A 16,433-nucleotide genomic window follows, 5' to 3' on the forward strand; every position below is an offset into this window, starting at 1 on the left:
CAGTTTTTCTCTAAAAACACCTCAACCGTCCCACATCTTATTGACTTTCTCTCTATCTCTATCTACATCTATCTATCTATCTATCTATACCTATATCTATATATTTATATATACCACTTCAAAAGGACACGAGGTTTCCATTCCACTTTCTTCGTCCATACCTATATCTAAATATCTATCTATAATATTGTCTTCGTCCTAAATTAATTGTCTTAGATTTGTCTAGATACGAAGAACCTAAGACAATTAATTCGGTGCCAAGATTCAAAGCAACATAGGCCGTTGGATCGACATGGGTGAACGGGTGAGATCTGTTGGATGTAGATATGGATTTATATCTAGTATGGATATGATAACCCTGTGGCCTCCAAATACTAGATAGATAACGTTGAAATAGGCGCACACCTCAAGCCTATATATATATACCGCAAAAGAAAATAGTACGTTCACTTGGTTTAGAAGACCTATTCTAGCGTCAAGATGGTTCATCGGGATCAGAGAAAGCTGGTGCAGGTGGTAGCCGCAGACGTTGGACTTGTGGCGCCGTCGGGCAGGTACGTGCTAAGCGAGGAGAACCGACCGACCACTGTCGCTCAGCAAGCCAAGCTAGTTATCCCCATCGTGGACGTGAGCCGTTTGGCCATGCCCGACGATGTTGAGGAGGCGGCCAAGCTTCGCTCTGCGCTGCAATCATGGGGCCTCTTTGTGGTGACCGGCCATGGCATGCCAAAGGAGTTCCTGGACGAGATCCTCGAGGCGACGAGGAAGTTCTTCCACCTGCCGCTAGAGGAGAAGCAGAAGTGCGGCAACGTGATCGACGGCGTCAAGTTCCAGAACGAAGGGTACGGCATCGACCGGATCGACTCCGACGAGCAGATCCTCGACTGGTGTGACCGGCTCTGGCTCCAGCTCCAGCCGGAGGACGAGAGGCGGCTCCAGTTCTGGCCACAGAATCTAAGGTACTCGATCTACACATTAATTGTTGCCCCTCGATGATTTAAAATCTTTTTTATTTGCATTTATATTGGAGATCATATATAATCTGCAGGGATCTCCTACACGAGTACACCCTAGAGAGTGGGAGAGTGACCATGGATGTGCTGAAGGCCATGGCAAAGCTTCTGAACCAGGAGGAGGGCTTCTTCATCAACATGGTGGGTGAGAGGTTCAAGTCATACTCGAGGTTCACCTACTACCCTCCCTGCCCACGGCCGGACCTCGTGAACGGGTTGAAGCCGCACACCGACAACTCCGTCATTACACTGCTCCTCATGGACAAGGACGTCGGCGGCCTCCAGGTGCTCAAGGACGGCCACTGGGTTGATGTCCCCGTGCTCGGGAATGACCTGTTGGTCGTCGTAGGCAAGGGCATGGAGGTATGCATATACACACACAATTACCTAAGGACTTCTACAATGGACCAAAAATGCAATTATTTGCATTGATCATGAAAGGAGACTCTCATTTCTGTGCATACAGATCGTCAGCAATGCAATCTTCAAGGCGCCATGGCACCGTGTGGTGACGAGCGCCGACAAGGAGAGGCTGTCACTGGCGATGTTCTACCAGCCGGAGCCGGAGAGGATCATAGGGCCGCCGGAGGTACTGGTTCACGAGAAGCGCCCGGCCATGTTTAAGAAGTGCCTGGTCCAGACCTTGGCCGATGGATATTGGGATGCATTTGCAGCGGGAGATCGCACCGTCGACTTCCTCAATGTCAGGATCAATGCTGAGGCCGACGCCGAACTAGAGGCGCGTGCAGTGGTTGCAAACAACTAAATAATTTATAGTAGGGAGTGAGTGCATGATGTTCCTCTCTCACTCGCATAAGTGTAATGTGAATAGGAGTTGATCGATGTCCCTCATATATGATCACCTCCCTGGAATAAAATAAAGAGTCAATTACATCATTGATGCTTAAACTTGACCGAAATGATCACTTTAGTACTAAAACTTGCGGCACACATCGAACTAGTGGGCGTGGTAATACAATGCTAATCACGGTCGGATATGAAATCAAGGATGACTAGGCACCAAGCGAGGCTTGGGGCTGTTTTTCATTTTGTGTGACCCTCTATATTTTTGCTAGCGTGTGTAGCAATCCCAACCATTACGGTTTGTTGTCTAATATGGATACAACTTCTTTATATCCTTATGGAGTGAAATAGTGAATAAGAATTTCATTCAAAATGAAAGCCTGCCACTTTACCGAGAACGTTTCATGCCTATAAATGATAATTAATCTTTCTGTATGATAAATTATAATCATACCTTATAAATATATACATAAAAATAAAATAAATTTCAGAAATGTTCGTGCAATTTCAGAAAAAATCACTTGTTAACTTTAATTACGTCCATATAATTAATTTATGAAATATAATAATTGGTTGCAGTCGGTCCGACCCATTTTCCACAAGTTGATCTTTTTTTAGAAATTTCTAAAAAGGATATAAATTATAATCATAGTAATAAAATTCAAGTTAGATTATTTGTGCGTTCTAAATAATATACATACAAATAAGTTAAATTAAAATGTTCCTTGTTTTTAAAAGTCATGTATTATTATAAAATATATTTATGTAATTAAGAAAATATTTGTACTCCCTCCAATCCATATTGCTTGTTGCTGAAATGTATGTATTTAGACATATTTCAGTGTTAGATGTTTGGGCGACAAGTAATATGGATCGGAGGGTGTATAATTTACATAATATTCATTTGAGGATCGGCACTTTTGTGGGACACAGGCTAATATATATTTATTCATACATATTTTTTATTTAGTGTTCTTTATAATATATTTTTTAGGAAATATACAAACTTTTATTAAAATAACATTTTAAAGCAGCATTATTTTTTCTAAAATCATGAATATTTTTATTAAAATCGTGAACATTGTTAGACTTATATGAGCATATATTTAAATATATAAGTACTTTTTGAAATTATTTGTACAAATATTTTGTTTATATAATTTATTTGTAAATATTTATAATACAAAATTTCATATATGTATATAATTAACATTAATAAGTGAATAGTTACGAAATTACGTGAACATTTTAAATTTTATTTTATTTTATTTTTAACCAGAGCTCCCAACTTATTGCAGCTACTAACTTCCAGTTCACTAAGCTTGCTTTCAAAAGAGAATTAGAACTCCTGAAAATTTTCAACTAAATAACATTAGATTTTTAAATAAAAATAAAAATTCTTCAATTAAAAACTAAATCACACAACTGTAGCTTTGAAAACAAAGTAATGAAGCTATCATCTCACATACTACATCATTTTTTATTGGCTAGATTGGAGATTCCCCCTCACGAATTGATCCCAGAAAAGAACCAGGATAGAGCTTTCGATAAATATTCTCGGTACCGCTTCAATGGAATTTCTAATGGGTGTACCGCACGAGCCGGGGAAGCGAGCGGTTGATTTGGGGGAGGGGGGGGGGGGGGGGGGGGGTGTAATTTTGCATTTTAATCACTGCCCTTCTCCATCTTGTCACAATCTGACTCCCACACACCCTTACCACCCCAATTTAAGAAGTATTCTTGATTTAAACTTAGAAGCTGAGAGCTTTCTTATTTTGAGATACGCCAGGTGATTTCCATGATTATAAGTTGATGTAAGCACCGTTTTATGGTCCACCCATATCAGTTTTCATTTATCTTCGATTTGGTAGGTACTTGGGTATATTCGAGTTTTTATTCGTCAAGTTATTTTATTCTAGTTTATACCAGAGTGGATATGCTAGATTGTATGCATATAGCTAGCCTGACTAATGAGGAAAACCGAACGGGTTGCTTATGTCTTTGTCAGGTAAAGCATCCCTTTCGCTTTTTCATTATTAAATTTTGTGTAATTGATGTAAATAGAGAAATGGGAAAGTAAATATTAATATGATTCTTATTTTCCGTCAAACAGAGAGGAAAAACCATAAGCTGGTGTTGTCAGTAATAAGACGCCTTGATATATAATTTAAGATGGCGAAGAAGTTATATCACACACCTAGTTGAAAACATTCTGCAAACCACAGATAAACTGCTACTGAAGCTACCAGCTAGAGTTCTCTGAGCAGATATGTTATCATCAGTGGAACAACACCATCTGTCTGGACAAACTACAACAAATGCAACAAACGCGCTGCCTAAGAAACTACCAAAACTGTGGAGCAGTTCGGCTGATAAAACTGATGTGAGACATACATATGATCAGAGATACTCCCATGACTACGTCCTCAGCGAGAAACTTCTCTCCTTTTGTTAAGACTCGCCATCATTTCACTGTACGGTTGGAAGTTCACATCGACATCTTCATCATACTCAAGACCAAGTTCTTCCTGCAGACACAAAGATTATTCATCAATACGGTGGTTAGTACATACAAATATAGCTCGCCTCAGTAATGATGAGAAGTGAATGGGTTTCTTGTGTCTTTGTCAGTTTTTTATAGCAAAAGGGGTCTTGGGACCTAGCTCAAAATACCATCTAGGCAACTAGAGATAAACAGTGTCTTTGTCAGGTAAAACATTGTTTTCTGCTCTGTATTTAATTAGTTCTTCTATTTTCTAAGCATCAAAACCAACCTCTAAAACTGTACGTTGGATGAAGCATGTCCCATCGATCTACAAGAATGGAGGCAGTGAAGTGTAAGCTCAATTTATCTTGAAAAGTGCCAGCTATCCTTTGTCAGTTATTCCACCAATGCAAACATGGATACTGTGATATCTCTCACATAGTTCTTCCCAAGAATGCTTCTCGAGAGAATGACCTCCATGGTGGAAATTGCTTATGTATTTGTTCAGATATGCAAGGGCCTGTTTCTTGCATTTTGTGTCGATGCTAAAGGTGTTACAGTGACAATGCATGCAAGTTCATCCAAACAAGCACCATTTCCCCTCAAACATTTCTATTTCTATTTCTCGTTGACATTCTTATCAAAGAGCTATCCATTATACGGATCGGTGCCCCTTGAGGTGGGCAGGCTCATGTACTGTGGCCGGAATACTGCAGTTTTCTTGCCAAGCAGGAAAACTGAACTATATGTTCCAGCAAAACTGAACTAGAACAAACACAACAGCACACACACACACTCCTCAATTTTACGGCCATTCTTCTCCTGGTTTCTGATAGTACAACTTGATATGCCACGCGAAGAAGAGCAAGCTAAGCAACTTACAAATTAGCGAGATATCATAGCTAAGACTAAAGACTCCCATATCAAACATAGGATAAGACTCAAAATGGAAATCAGTACCAAAAGATCAAACTGAACTTCCATGCTTCTACGACTTACTCTCGATTCAAACTGTCGCATCGCCATGACCTACTTCACTGCCTGATCTGGCTTTCTTTGGCCACCTCCATAACACCTGCCACCGCTGAATGAAGGAAACAGTTTCAGAGGATGAGTCACTAGGATGAGAATTTATTTATGCAACTTGGCGATTTTCTTAAGGAAACTTAGCATTTGGTGGTGAATAAAACGCATCATAAAAACTATATATGATGATAAAGAAGGGGGTTAAAGTAAAAAAAAATACCAGGTGGATTGTTGAAGCTCATGTAGAGAAAGAGACTCCCAAACACATTAGCCAAGTATATGTCCTTATACGGCTTACTCGACAATTTCCTCCACCTCAAGGACTTGAGCTCAATTGTGAATGCACCAATATTTGTGGCCACAACAAGGATATCGGTGCCCTCCACACAGCCAACAAACCCTAGAGAATCTGAGCTCCTGGTATTGCCAAGGGGTCCCGAAGTCCATTTCTCTGAGTTTGATCCATGACGCTACTCCATCGACGCTCACCTCCACCGACCACATATGGCATAGCCCATGCTCGTCTAAGTCTACAACCCCTAACCTACCGTCTTCTGACAAAATGAGGAGAGGGTTTTTCCGCATAAACACACACAACCCTGGCAGATCAATAACTGATAGGCTATGACTACCCAAGTCATACTTGATAATACAACTGTCCCCCTCATAACGATCAATGAGGACGTGGAGTGCTTGTCCAACGAGGACACCAGGCCTTCCAACCATGCCGGCTCCAAGCGCTCCAACGGAGCCGACGTGAATAGAGGCTGGTGAGGTCCACTCCTGGGTCTCTGATGAGTATACAGACGCCCGCACGACCTTCTTTCGGTCATCCATGTTGCCAAGGTCATCCATGTTGCAAGGACGACAAACGCCACCAAAAATGGGGCCAAGTTGCAGGCATCGTGGTTGCAGCCATCCGCCGCACAGAGCACCGTGGCCGAATAGTCTTTCCAGACATGATTGATGCGGGGGTTGAAGATGCCAGGATTGCGCAACTTCATTCGTCTCCCAGACAAGGGGTCCCAGACTACCATCTCTTCATATTCCTCGTAATCATCTTCGTCGTAATAATCTTCCTCCTCTCCATCGTCATCATCTTCCTCCTCCTCATCCTCATCCGCATCCGCATACCCATCGTAGTAACACATAAGAAGAACGCGGCCATGGCGGCAATCGAGCACGGAACTGTCCTGCGGCTTGCAATTGCGGGGACGGAATCTTGTGGTGGGGACGAAGCTTTGACCTTCCTTCTCCCAGCTCTGTAGGAAGCCAGGCATGGGAGGTGTTTTGTGGAAGGTGCGGTAGTGGCTGCGGAAGGCGTGGCCGGAGACGAGGCCGCACCAAGCCTTGCAGACGAGGGAGGCGCGGATGAGGTCCGCAGGCTCGTCCGGCGGGATGCGGATCAGGATCTCCTCCATGAGCTCGCACATCTCCCCCAGCTCCCGCACACGCGGCGGCGCCATGGCCAGTGCTTGCAGGCGAGGAACTCAGATCGGGAGGCCACCGCGTCGGAATCGGCCAGATCTGCCGCTGCCCGATGGAGGACGAAGCAGCCGCCGCCTTCAAGCTCGCGCGGCTGCTGCTGCTCCGCTCAAGAGCAACGCCTTGCTGGACCCATCTCGATGCAGCCGGCGTTGGTTGATTTTGTCTTTCTGAGTGGGGTTTCGGTGGCTGGAGCTGCTGGACAGAAGAGTAAGAGGGGTTGAGGATGAGGGCGAGGACGAAGAGTGGCGCAGTAGACCGCAATGGGCCTGAGTAAGCAACGGCAACGCGTCCGCGCAGTGGGCTATCAGAAGACTGAGGCCCATCCGAGCCCATAATACAACTTCATTTCCTAAAAAAAACAATTCGTGCCCTGTTTGGGAACAGAGAGTTTTTGCCGCTATCACGGTAGAAAGGGTCAGAGACAAGTCAAACGGAGGCCACGATTAGCGATATATAAATATCAAAAAGTATAGAGGCCAAATGACGATTCCGAATTTTAAATTAGAGTGAATTCTACACCCTCCATCCCTAAGATGATTTTTGACACTACACTAGATTCAAAAAAGGTCTTACATTATGAGACAGAGGGAGTAGTTTTTACCTCCTACCTTGATATTTCTTTTACACAAATTACCTCATTTAACAATTGTTCATCTGGATTACCCGATTTAGTGAAAGTTTTACTTGTCAGCTTTCACCTGTTTATAGTGAAAGTTTTGCCAGTTTTGACCCTATTTAGCAACCTACCATGTGGGTCCTAGCCATCAGGCACACGTGGCATGCGGTGCAATTTTTTCTCCAGACATTTTTCCCGCACTCGAACTGGTAGCCGAACACTTCTTTTTCTCATGGTAGTCAAGTGTATGTGCACACAACTTCTTTCTTGATGGGTTCCTTCTTGACGTCATGCAACTCCGAGTTCATTGGTTCCACCTCATTCTTCTCCACAACACTTGCTTCTCGATAGTGCATCATACTAGATATAACTCCACCAACGCTTTGTCCGGCAAAAGAATCGCTTGAGGAGCAATCCTCGGCTTAAAATACTTTAGAAGGGGTAAAGACCAATAAAACTTTTTGCGAACTTAGGTACTAAGGATGAAAAGTTGTTTAATGTGGTAATTAGCATTGAAAATACTAAAATAGGGAGAAAAAAACAAATTAAATTATTCAGATGCCAAAGTTAACTGCTAGCATTCAGAAAAGCTCATAGCTCGCGCAATTAGGAAGAGATATCCTTGGGAAAGATCTATAATAGAAATCAAAAGAGATGTCGAGAACAAATGAAAAGATGAGCCGATGGGACCTCTTTCGCAGCTCAGCCATGAAAAACAAACAAATTGTGTTTCGGTTAACCATAGCCAACATGAGGGAAGAAATGAGTTGGGGGGGGGGGGGGGGGGGGGGGGGGGGGGGGGTATGTTTGGGCCATCTCATCGTGCTTTAATGGCTTGATATTGCTAGTCGGCCAAGCTTACTTATGCAACGCTTGGGGATGACTGATTACCTCCGATTCAGTTTCAGATGTAGTAATAGCGTTCTCTATAGGACCTAAGATTTATCGAATCCAGCAAATTTCGCTAAGCCTTTGTGATCGCAAATCATTTTCGTTTCCCAGACCAATGAATAATCTTAAGTTCTATAGCAATAAATAAAATAGGTCAGAGGGAAGGTTTCACTTGCAGTTGTGTACACACACTTGGGTTATAATAAGATAGAGCAACAATGCATCGGTAAGTAATAATTAGCACATATGCACGTTGCAACGAGAAAGATATTTTTTTGCGAGAAGCAATGAGAGAGATAATTGATGTGTCCACCAAAAACGATCTCCACAACGGTGTGATAGAGCGAGGAGTTGTGGTATTCTCGCGAGTCATGTTTGTCCCGCGAGATCTTGATAGTGGTGGGGTTAGTCAGAGTGGCGGCAACCATTCAACTCGTGCCTTCTTTTCCTCCGGGCCCACCTCTGTCTCGGGGTTGTGTCTGCCTCCTCATTTGGTAGCTATGCGGCGACGTTCGGGGCACAGTTGCTTCGACCACTCTCTCTTACGATGGTGTAACCGGACGTATTACTAATTACAGCGCATAAATCCCGTTTCATTAGCGCATAACCAAACATCAATGTTCCTTCTTTATTAGGGTTTATTCTTTTTGATTATTTTAGCGCTCACGTGCCTGATTTTTTTTATTCGAGCCAAACCAACATATACTCTTTTATTGGCACTTGCAAGCTAGCACCGGCAATAATTTATGGTCCCTCATTCTGCTCATGATTCTCAAGATAACCTCCTTATTTTTATATACAAACTTCTTATTTCTGGGCAACCTATGGACATATACAAACTGGTGGGGATTTACTATAAAGTTAAAATGCGATATTATTCTCATCATAATTGCAAGATAGCTGAATTGGTTTTTTTCTATCGAAACAATAGGGAAGGTCCATAGTTTAATTCCCTCGGGGCTTAAATTTTTTTTTGCTCACCCATCTCACAGAAAAGAAATGTGTGGGTAGGCCCGGTTCGTCCCACCCAGGGGACAAAAAAATCGGGAACTATGAGCGGGTTGAACAAAACCTATACATATATTTAATAGGAGGACTAGCCATTTTTATGTAACAAAGTTGCCCTAGCTATGAGAGGTATCCGCCTGAGGATGTGGATGCAACGTCGCATGTTCTATTCCTTATGACCGCCAAATTTTTTTGGCTCCCTTGGCAAGGATCGATGGGCCGGATGCGAACGACCCAGAAGGGGAGTGCGGCTAAGGCCAAATACTGCCTGTGCGACGAAGAATCTTTTTCTTTTTCTTGGGCCGACTGCATGGGGGCTACTATATGACGCTAGTTGCGTAAAATATCGCGTGGGACGCACATCAGTTTGTGTATGGACCAGCACACTGGTAGGCACCAAGACGAGTTGTGTTTGTAAGACGCCAAAATATCCAAAAAAACATGAGTTGAAAGACTGAAATCATGCCCTCAAAGACTTGACTACGTGCTGCTAGCCACTCGAATAAACGAATCATGGTAACCAATGGCCAGCTCGAACCTTTAAGAACATACTCCAATGTTTGTTTGGAAACAATTTTTTGTATTTTTGAACCCTTTTTATAAAATATAAATTGCTAAATATTCTTGGAAACATGAATAATTTTCAAAATGCCAAGCAATTTTTTAAAATTCTTTACATTTTTAGAAATACATAATCAAATTTGAAACATTTGAAATTCAGAATTTTGTTTGAAAACATGTATTTTTTTGAATTTGTGAACAATTTTTGAAAAAGAAAAATATTTCAAACATTCAAAACAATTTGAGAAAATGTGTTAAACTTGGAAATTATTTTGAATTTGCGAACATTTCACTATAACAAGAATATTATTCGTATTTGGAACATTTTTAAAATGCATTTTTTTCTAAAATCTTGAATACTTTGGAAAACAAAAAATGTAACATTTTTAAAAAATTCGAACCAATTTTGGAATAAGAAGAAAGATTTAAAATTCGAACATTTTTCGGAACGGGATATTTTTGGGAATTCTGAACATTTTTTAAAGATTCGATTTTTTATGAAATTATGAACTTTACACAAAAAAGGGAAAAAGAAAATAGAAAGAAACATAAAAACAAAAATAGAAAGAGAACACAGAACAAAAAAAATGTTTCAGCACCGCGTTGGCTCCCTGTGCGGAGCTTTAACTATTTGACGTTCCATGCGATGGATAGGATTTTCCAACCTGCATGGGCACAAAAATAAATGGGCTGTCTTTGTAGGGCCACACGGCAGGCGGCCCATATATGAAATTCTGGCGTTTTTCCTTTTCTAATAGACGAACGGACAAAAAGTAAAATTTAGTACCACCTCGAATAGAGAAAAATCTTTTCGATGATGAACAGATGAAAAAAAATAAGAGAAACGCACCTTGCTTTATTAGTAGGTATAGATATAGATATAGATATATGCGTTGTGAAAAATAATAAGTGGGCAATGGGTCTTTGTGATACCACGACCGACTACCGCCGCTTCGACGATTAGGTTGTCCAACCTTGGCCTTATCTGACTCATTGGGTTACCTCGGTTATTAAGGATAAAGCACACCAACACATTAGTGTTTGATGACTACATCATTGTCACCACCAAGGAATTGGTTCTTGCTACCGCACCGACCTTACTGGCACCGTCTTTCAGCATAGCCTTCCACTCTTACCTGTGATCTTCAGTGTCTCGTGTACTGATGATCCCTCGGATCGAGGTAGAGACAAGAGACAAGTAATACCACAAAATATAAATAAAGTACATATCCTCAATCCGTTCTTGCGCATACATGGGGTTACAAGGCTACGCCTCGGTTCTTAGCCCGAGGGGATTACTCGCATATCATGAGCGAACCACAAGCAAATTTCATTGTATAAAAAGTTAATTGAAGATGAATGATTGATAGTTTTACAATGTCATTGATGGCAGTTGAATCTTGATTACAAGTAATTAATCTAATGCAGATGGAGATGTGATGTTGATGACGGAGGTATAGATGGATGTGTCGAAGGGTGAAGCAAAGAGATGAGCCATCAGGTCTTCCTATCCTTTATATTCCCTCCGTCCCAGAATATATGACCATTTTCACTAGTGTAGAAAATGGTCATATACCCTGGGACGGAGGGAGTATAGTGTAGGCAAGTGGGATAGGGTTGCAAGGCTTCTCTTTTGTGAATTTGGCTCATGCCCCTTCATTAAAGTTGTTTGGGATGATGCCACTGAGCAAAGTTCAATATCCGTACTATCAAATATAAAGTAAAGAGTCCTACTTCGTAATTTGTACCGCACACAACCACCTCCCTCTGAACCCTAGACAATTGTTACTGCTTCACTCACTCCCAACCGACTAGGCTAAGGGTCCACTCCTTCGGCTACAGCTCCGGCGGTGGGAGGGGGTGGGGACTCTGAATTTGTGTTGCGGTAATCTAGTTAGGTCTCTTAGGGTTACATAGAGTTTGGTTCATCGACGATGGGTTGTGGTGGCGATAGCAGTGCCATGCAGTTCAAGAACAGTGTTTACTTGGCCCCTGGTCCATCTCGTTAGCGGCGACTTCATCGGCGACATAGAGGATGGCGGGGGTCGCCTTGTTGCTGCTCTTTTGGAGTGGTTGTGTTATGCAGGTGGTCTTCGAATACGTCCACAAATGGAGTAGACACGGTGCCTCGTGTCTTAGTTTCCTTCTTCAACCGATGACATCTAGCCAACTTTGACGTCGCCAGGGAGCTTTTGAGGTTTGGCAACCCTGATTTCTCTAAGCGGATTTGGGGTTGTTGTCCAGCCCTTGGCATATGTTGTTGGCTCCGATTAGCCATTTCCAATCTTTATTGGGACAACGTTTTCCTAGCTCTGGTAGTGTTTCCGAGATCAAGGGCGACATCGAGCTTCGCTCACGACATGCACATATTGTTGTAAAGATGATCTTACAAAGCTTCGACGTCAGAGGAAAACATCGTCGATTTCACAGTTGTAAAGATGATTTTGTAAGACTTGGTCGATTTTTTACATATACATAGAGTTAAAAGCACTGGGGGTCCTAGAACTTGCTCAAGATGTGATGATTTGGTCCTACAACTTGCAAAATGACCCTACCCAGTCCTCAAACTTGCACCATATGTGCAACTTTGGTCCTGAACCAATCACAGCGCGACAACTGGACTCCTCGGGCCCGAGCTGGTCAGCGCGCGCGTTTTTGCAAATAGCCCCCTGCCTTTCCTTGTAATCAACCCGCACTCACTTCTCCTGTGTTATGTTGAAGGCTCTGCTTCTTGCCCTTCAGAAGATAAAGGCGCTTGAGGACCAGAAAAAGTTCTGCATTTCGACACCGGAACCACTTCTGACGCTTGCTTTAAATGTATTCTTCCCCTGCAGTAAGTTTAGCTCACTCATTTTATGGCTTTTATTTTTAAATGCTGCACTGTCATTTTTCACACAAAGTAGCGTGCACTGCATCCTTTTTGTACTTAATTGATGAGCGCTTATCACTGCAGGTGAAGATATACACAGCGGACGAGACTTGCCTGCTCCCTTCCCATGCTCCCATCCGTGCTCCCGCATACGTGGCTTGATTTGATTGGAAGAAAATAAGGCCCGGCCCCACCCCCTGAAAATCAGGGGGAGAGATGATTAGATTAGAAAAAAAAAAGGAAAAAGAACAGCCGTAGGATGAAGCGGGAGCACGGATGGGAGCATGGAGAGGGAGCAGGCAAGCCGGATCCATACACAGCCAGCAACGTAAGGGAAGAGCTGCAGGATACGCGGCGTGATTTCATTAGAGCATCGGTAGGAGTGAGCCGGAAGGGGAAGCTTCTGATCCCCAAAATGCTGCACTGTTTTGCGCGAGGATTCGTCGACGACAACAGTTTCCCTATCTGGATATCACATTTCCTGCCTCAGCAGCAGGCTACATTTGTTGAGCATTGCATGTCTCAGAGGCGGCAAAGCCTCCTGGGCACGCGGACTTTCGGCATCATCCCGTTCGACTCTCGGTTTCGATACGTCTTCCTGCCTGATATGGGATCATTGAACTGACTGGTAAGCTAAAATAGTGTCCAGCATTCAAAATTTGCATTCTGAGTGTATTTCCATGTACTGAATATCTGTGTGTTGTAACAGTCGATTCATCAGGTCAGAGGTGCAAGGAAGGCCTATATCGTCGGTTGTCGAACCGAGACGTTTCGGGCTTTCAGCAAGTGCTCGACCAGGTCTCGGATCACACAGGTGCACATCCAGTGATCAGCCGGTTTGTTTCAGCACTGAACCAATGTGCAACGGCCGGCTGAATTAAAAGACTGGTATCCTCCTCAGGATGTCAGATAACTCTTGAGCACGCCAGCTGGATTAATTGGCTAGTTTGCCTCGACTTCTAGTCGAATTCAGCGCAAAATGTTTGTATATGATAGTGGTTGACGTCTAACTAGCTAGCAAATAAAATGAAGGCGATCGTTACGAAGGTGTTGTGTGTCTACTGACAACATGTACTGTATGTGGCAAAATGTGTTGTGTGCCTGCAGCTCTCATCTGCGGCACTTATCATGTAGTAGTACAATTTATAAGCAAGAAAGGAAACCTCGATTGTTGACAGTTGAATATAGCTGTTTCAGCAAGTGCGCGAGTCAGAAAGGATTGCAAGTGCAGTGTGCTCAGCATGTTTGTTTCAACACTGGATCAGTGTGGAACAGCTTGGCTGAAAACAGACAGGGATCCTCAACTTCTCGGGTTGATTTCAAGGAAAGGCAGGGGGCTATTTGCAAAAAATGCGCGCTGACGGGCTCGGGCCCAGGAGTCCACTTGTCGCGCTGTTATTGGTCCAGGACCAAAGTTGCACATCTAATGCAAGTTGTGGGACTGGATAGGGTCATTTTGCAGGTTCTAGGACTAAATCATCACATCTCGGACAAGGTGTAGGACTCCCGGTGCTTTTAACTCATATATATATATATGGCATTACAAAGTATATACATAAATAATAAAGTATATAAGATCCTTAAATACAGGAAAAGAAGACGCTAAAAATAAGGCATCGATAGGCGCCGGCGCACCGGCCCAAATTTGGGCCGGTCAGCGCGCAGCCGTCCGATTCGCGTATATACAGCTGTTGGATCGGACCTTCCATGCTCTCTTCGCCCGTGCTTGCCGGCCACACCCGAGCCGCCTGCGCTCGCGCCTGACTCGCCGGCCGCCTGTGCTCGCCCCCGTGCTCGCCGGTCAACCCCGTGCCGCCCGTGCTTGCCAGCCACCCCCACCCGCCGCTAATCGCCGTCGAGCCTGCAGGTCCACGGTGAAAAGAGTACAGAGGTTGTAGCAAAAATAGGTCGCCGCCGTCGAGCCTACAGGTTCACCATGAAAAAAGGATGTAGCGAAAATCATCCACAGACGTAGCAAAAACTACAACAGTTGTAGCAAAAATAGGTCACCGTCGTCACGGGACGCGGCTCGGCCGTGTATGAATGCAGCAAAATCTGTAGCCGTTTCCAGCAAAAATCACCGCCGGTACCAGCAAGAAAGAAAAACGGTTGTAGCGCTCGTGTTCCAGCGAAAAGAAAAGTCACCGTTCACCGCATGCAGCTCCCCCGGAGGCCCGATTGCAACTCCCCGCCATCCATGGTTGCAGCTCGCGTTTCGGCTGCAGCTCCCATGGACGCCGGTTGTAGCTCCCACGAAAGCGGGTTGCAGCTCCTGCCATCCATGGTTGCCGCTCGCCGCTCCAGCCGTCGGGGGAGAAGAGGATGCAGTTTCACATCCATGGACGCAGCTCCCGCTTGCATCAGCTCTGGCGTCCTCAAAAGTGCAGTCGCTGGCGCTGGTATTTTGGACTCAGAGAGGGAACGGTGGCGGGGATGAACTGGATTAGATACTCACGAGGTGGGGATAAGGTTTGTGTGGCCAGCGGTGAGTTGTTTCGTGCGTGGGCCCTACCATGTATACGCGTCTCGCGCGAGACGGCCGGACTGCCGGCTCCAAACGTTTACCTAAAAATAACCTTCAGCACGTGCCCTCCTCGGGGTCTTTGTGAAAGGAGCACGGAGGCAGCGCATCCGTCTGGTCGCCTTGGAACAGGTACGTCTTGCAGCGGAGGTGGCCCAGTCCAGGAACGCTCCCTTCCACGTCGAACTCGGCCCTCCCGAGAGCATAGGTTTCGGCGCATATCTTGTTCCGCAGCTCCTGCTGCAACACAAGCCCCTCCGCCGTGGCCACCACGGTCGCCACGCTGGCGCTCGGCCCCTGCAGGCACCTGCCGTCGACGCAGAACCGCGGAACGCCGCCCCACGCCAGGATCTTCCCGCGGTACGAGACCCGCAGCATCGCGTCGCCACCTCCGGCGCAGGGCCCCCGCCTGCTTTCCGACACCCGGCCGACGTCCACGGCCAGCTCGAAGGTCGGGGAACGCACCTCGGTCTCCGGGATGCACGGGTCCAGCCCCTGGACCTCGACCAGTCGGATGAACAGCCGGGGCTTCGGGTCATAGTTGGCAGCCGGCAAGAAGAGGGCCAGGGCGGTGCCTAAGATGACTATGGTGAGAAGGAGGGCGTAGAAAAGGTCCATGATCGTCGAATTAGCTGACGAGCTATGGTAGGCTCCTGCAGCCATCGCCGCAAGCTCGGCTACTCCCTGGAGCTTCTGTACGAGAAGATGAATACGGCCGGCGAATATGTATTGATCTTGTCGTGGGCTATGCATATTCTGTTCTACACTGTGACTTGGATCTCAAGCAAACCTATATAGAGATAGAGGTAGAAACTAGTCCTGCCGTGTCACAACAAGCAGTTTTTTTCTTTTGGATTTGGAGGCAGGTGAGTTCTTGTTCATATCTCTGTCTACATCCAATTTAGGCCAGTATGTTAACAATTTGCATTATCGAGCTTATTATACTAAGTCCCTGGTGATATCAAGCCGAATGATGCACACACGGTGATGATGCCATTGGATCCCAGTAGCTTTACCAAGTGATGTAGCAGTTCTTTTAGCTGCAGATTGTAATCCTGTTTTCAACGCAAAAAAAGAAGAGTATAGTTTGGGATGGCCATGAACCGTGTGCGGTGCTATCGTCCTATCAAGTCGTTGTAAACCATCTCAAA

At 44.7% G+C, this 16,433-nt stretch overlaps 3 protein-coding genes across 4 annotated transcripts; 1 reads left to right on the forward strand and 2 right to left on the reverse strand.

Annotated features, from left to right (window-relative positions):
• Positions 1–442: 442 nt before the first annotated feature.
• On the forward strand, positions 443–1,910 carry LOC109772609 (protein SRG1-like). Its single transcript, XM_020331292.4, has 3 exons — positions 443–959; positions 1,049–1,376; positions 1,480–1,910. The coding sequence occupies exons 1-3, from the start codon at positions 481–483 to the stop codon at positions 1,777–1,779; spliced, it is 1,107 nt and encodes a 368-aa protein (XP_020186881.1). The 5' UTR covers positions 443–480; the 3' UTR covers positions 1,780–1,910.
• A 2,043-nt stretch (positions 1,911–3,953) lies between these two features.
• On the reverse strand, positions 3,954–7,053 carry LOC109772591 (uncharacterized). Its single transcript, XM_020331277.4, has 3 exons — positions 5,549–7,053; positions 5,302–5,386; positions 3,954–4,345 (listed from the first exon to the last, which is right to left on the reverse strand). Exon 1 carries the CDS (start codon positions 6,792–6,794, stop codon positions 5,868–5,870), a length of 927 nt encoding a protein of 308 aa, XP_020186866.1. The 5' UTR covers positions 6,795–7,053; the 3' UTR covers positions 3,954–4,345; positions 5,302–5,386; positions 5,549–5,867.
• A 7,197-nt stretch (positions 7,054–14,250) lies between these two features.
• On the reverse strand, positions 14,251–16,037 carry LOC120965206 (uncharacterized). 2 transcript variants are annotated; one of them, XM_045229021.2, is made up of 2 exons: positions 14,907–16,037; positions 14,251–14,622 (listed from the first exon to the last, which is right to left on the reverse strand). In XM_045229021.2, exon 1 carries the CDS (start codon positions 16,033–16,035, stop codon positions 15,340–15,342), a length of 696 nt encoding a protein of 231 aa, XP_045084956.1. In that variant the 5' UTR covers positions 16,036–16,037; the 3' UTR covers positions 14,251–14,622; positions 14,907–15,339. The 2 variants fall into 2 exon arrangements, with proteins under 2 accessions (XP_045084956.1, XP_045084955.1); XM_045229020.2 differs by having other exon boundaries at positions 14,251–14,684.
• Positions 16,038–16,433: the final 396 nt, after the last annotated feature.

This window comes from Aegilops tauschii, chromosome 5, assembly GCF_002575655.3.
Source record: "Aegilops tauschii subsp. strangulata cultivar AL8/78 chromosome 5, Aet v6.0, whole genome shotgun sequence".
Taxonomy (NCBI): Eukaryota; Viridiplantae; Streptophyta; class Magnoliopsida; order Poales; family Poaceae; genus Aegilops; species Aegilops tauschii.

Excerpts from the sequence above, each read along its gene's own strand:
- LOC109772609 (XM_020331292.4), top strand. The coding sequence starts at position 481 with ATGGTTCATCGGGATCAGAGAAAGCTGGTGCAGGTGGTAGCCGCAGAC. Across the intron at positions 960-1,048 it reads TTCTGGCCACAGAATCTAAG|GGATCTCCTACACGAGTACA; the intron begins GTACTCGATCTA and ends TATAATCTGCAG. Across the intron at positions 1,377-1,479 it reads TCGTAGGCAAGGGCATGGAG|ATCGTCAGCAATGCAATCTT; the intron begins GTATGCATATAC and ends CTGTGCATACAG.
- LOC109772591 (XM_020331277.4), bottom strand. The coding sequence starts at position 6,794 with ATGGCGCCGCCGCGTGTGCGGGAGCTGGGGGAGATGTGCGAGCTCATG.
- LOC120965206 (XM_045229021.2), bottom strand. The coding sequence starts at position 16,035 with ATGCATAGCCCACGACAAGATCAATACATATTCGCCGGCCGTATTCAT.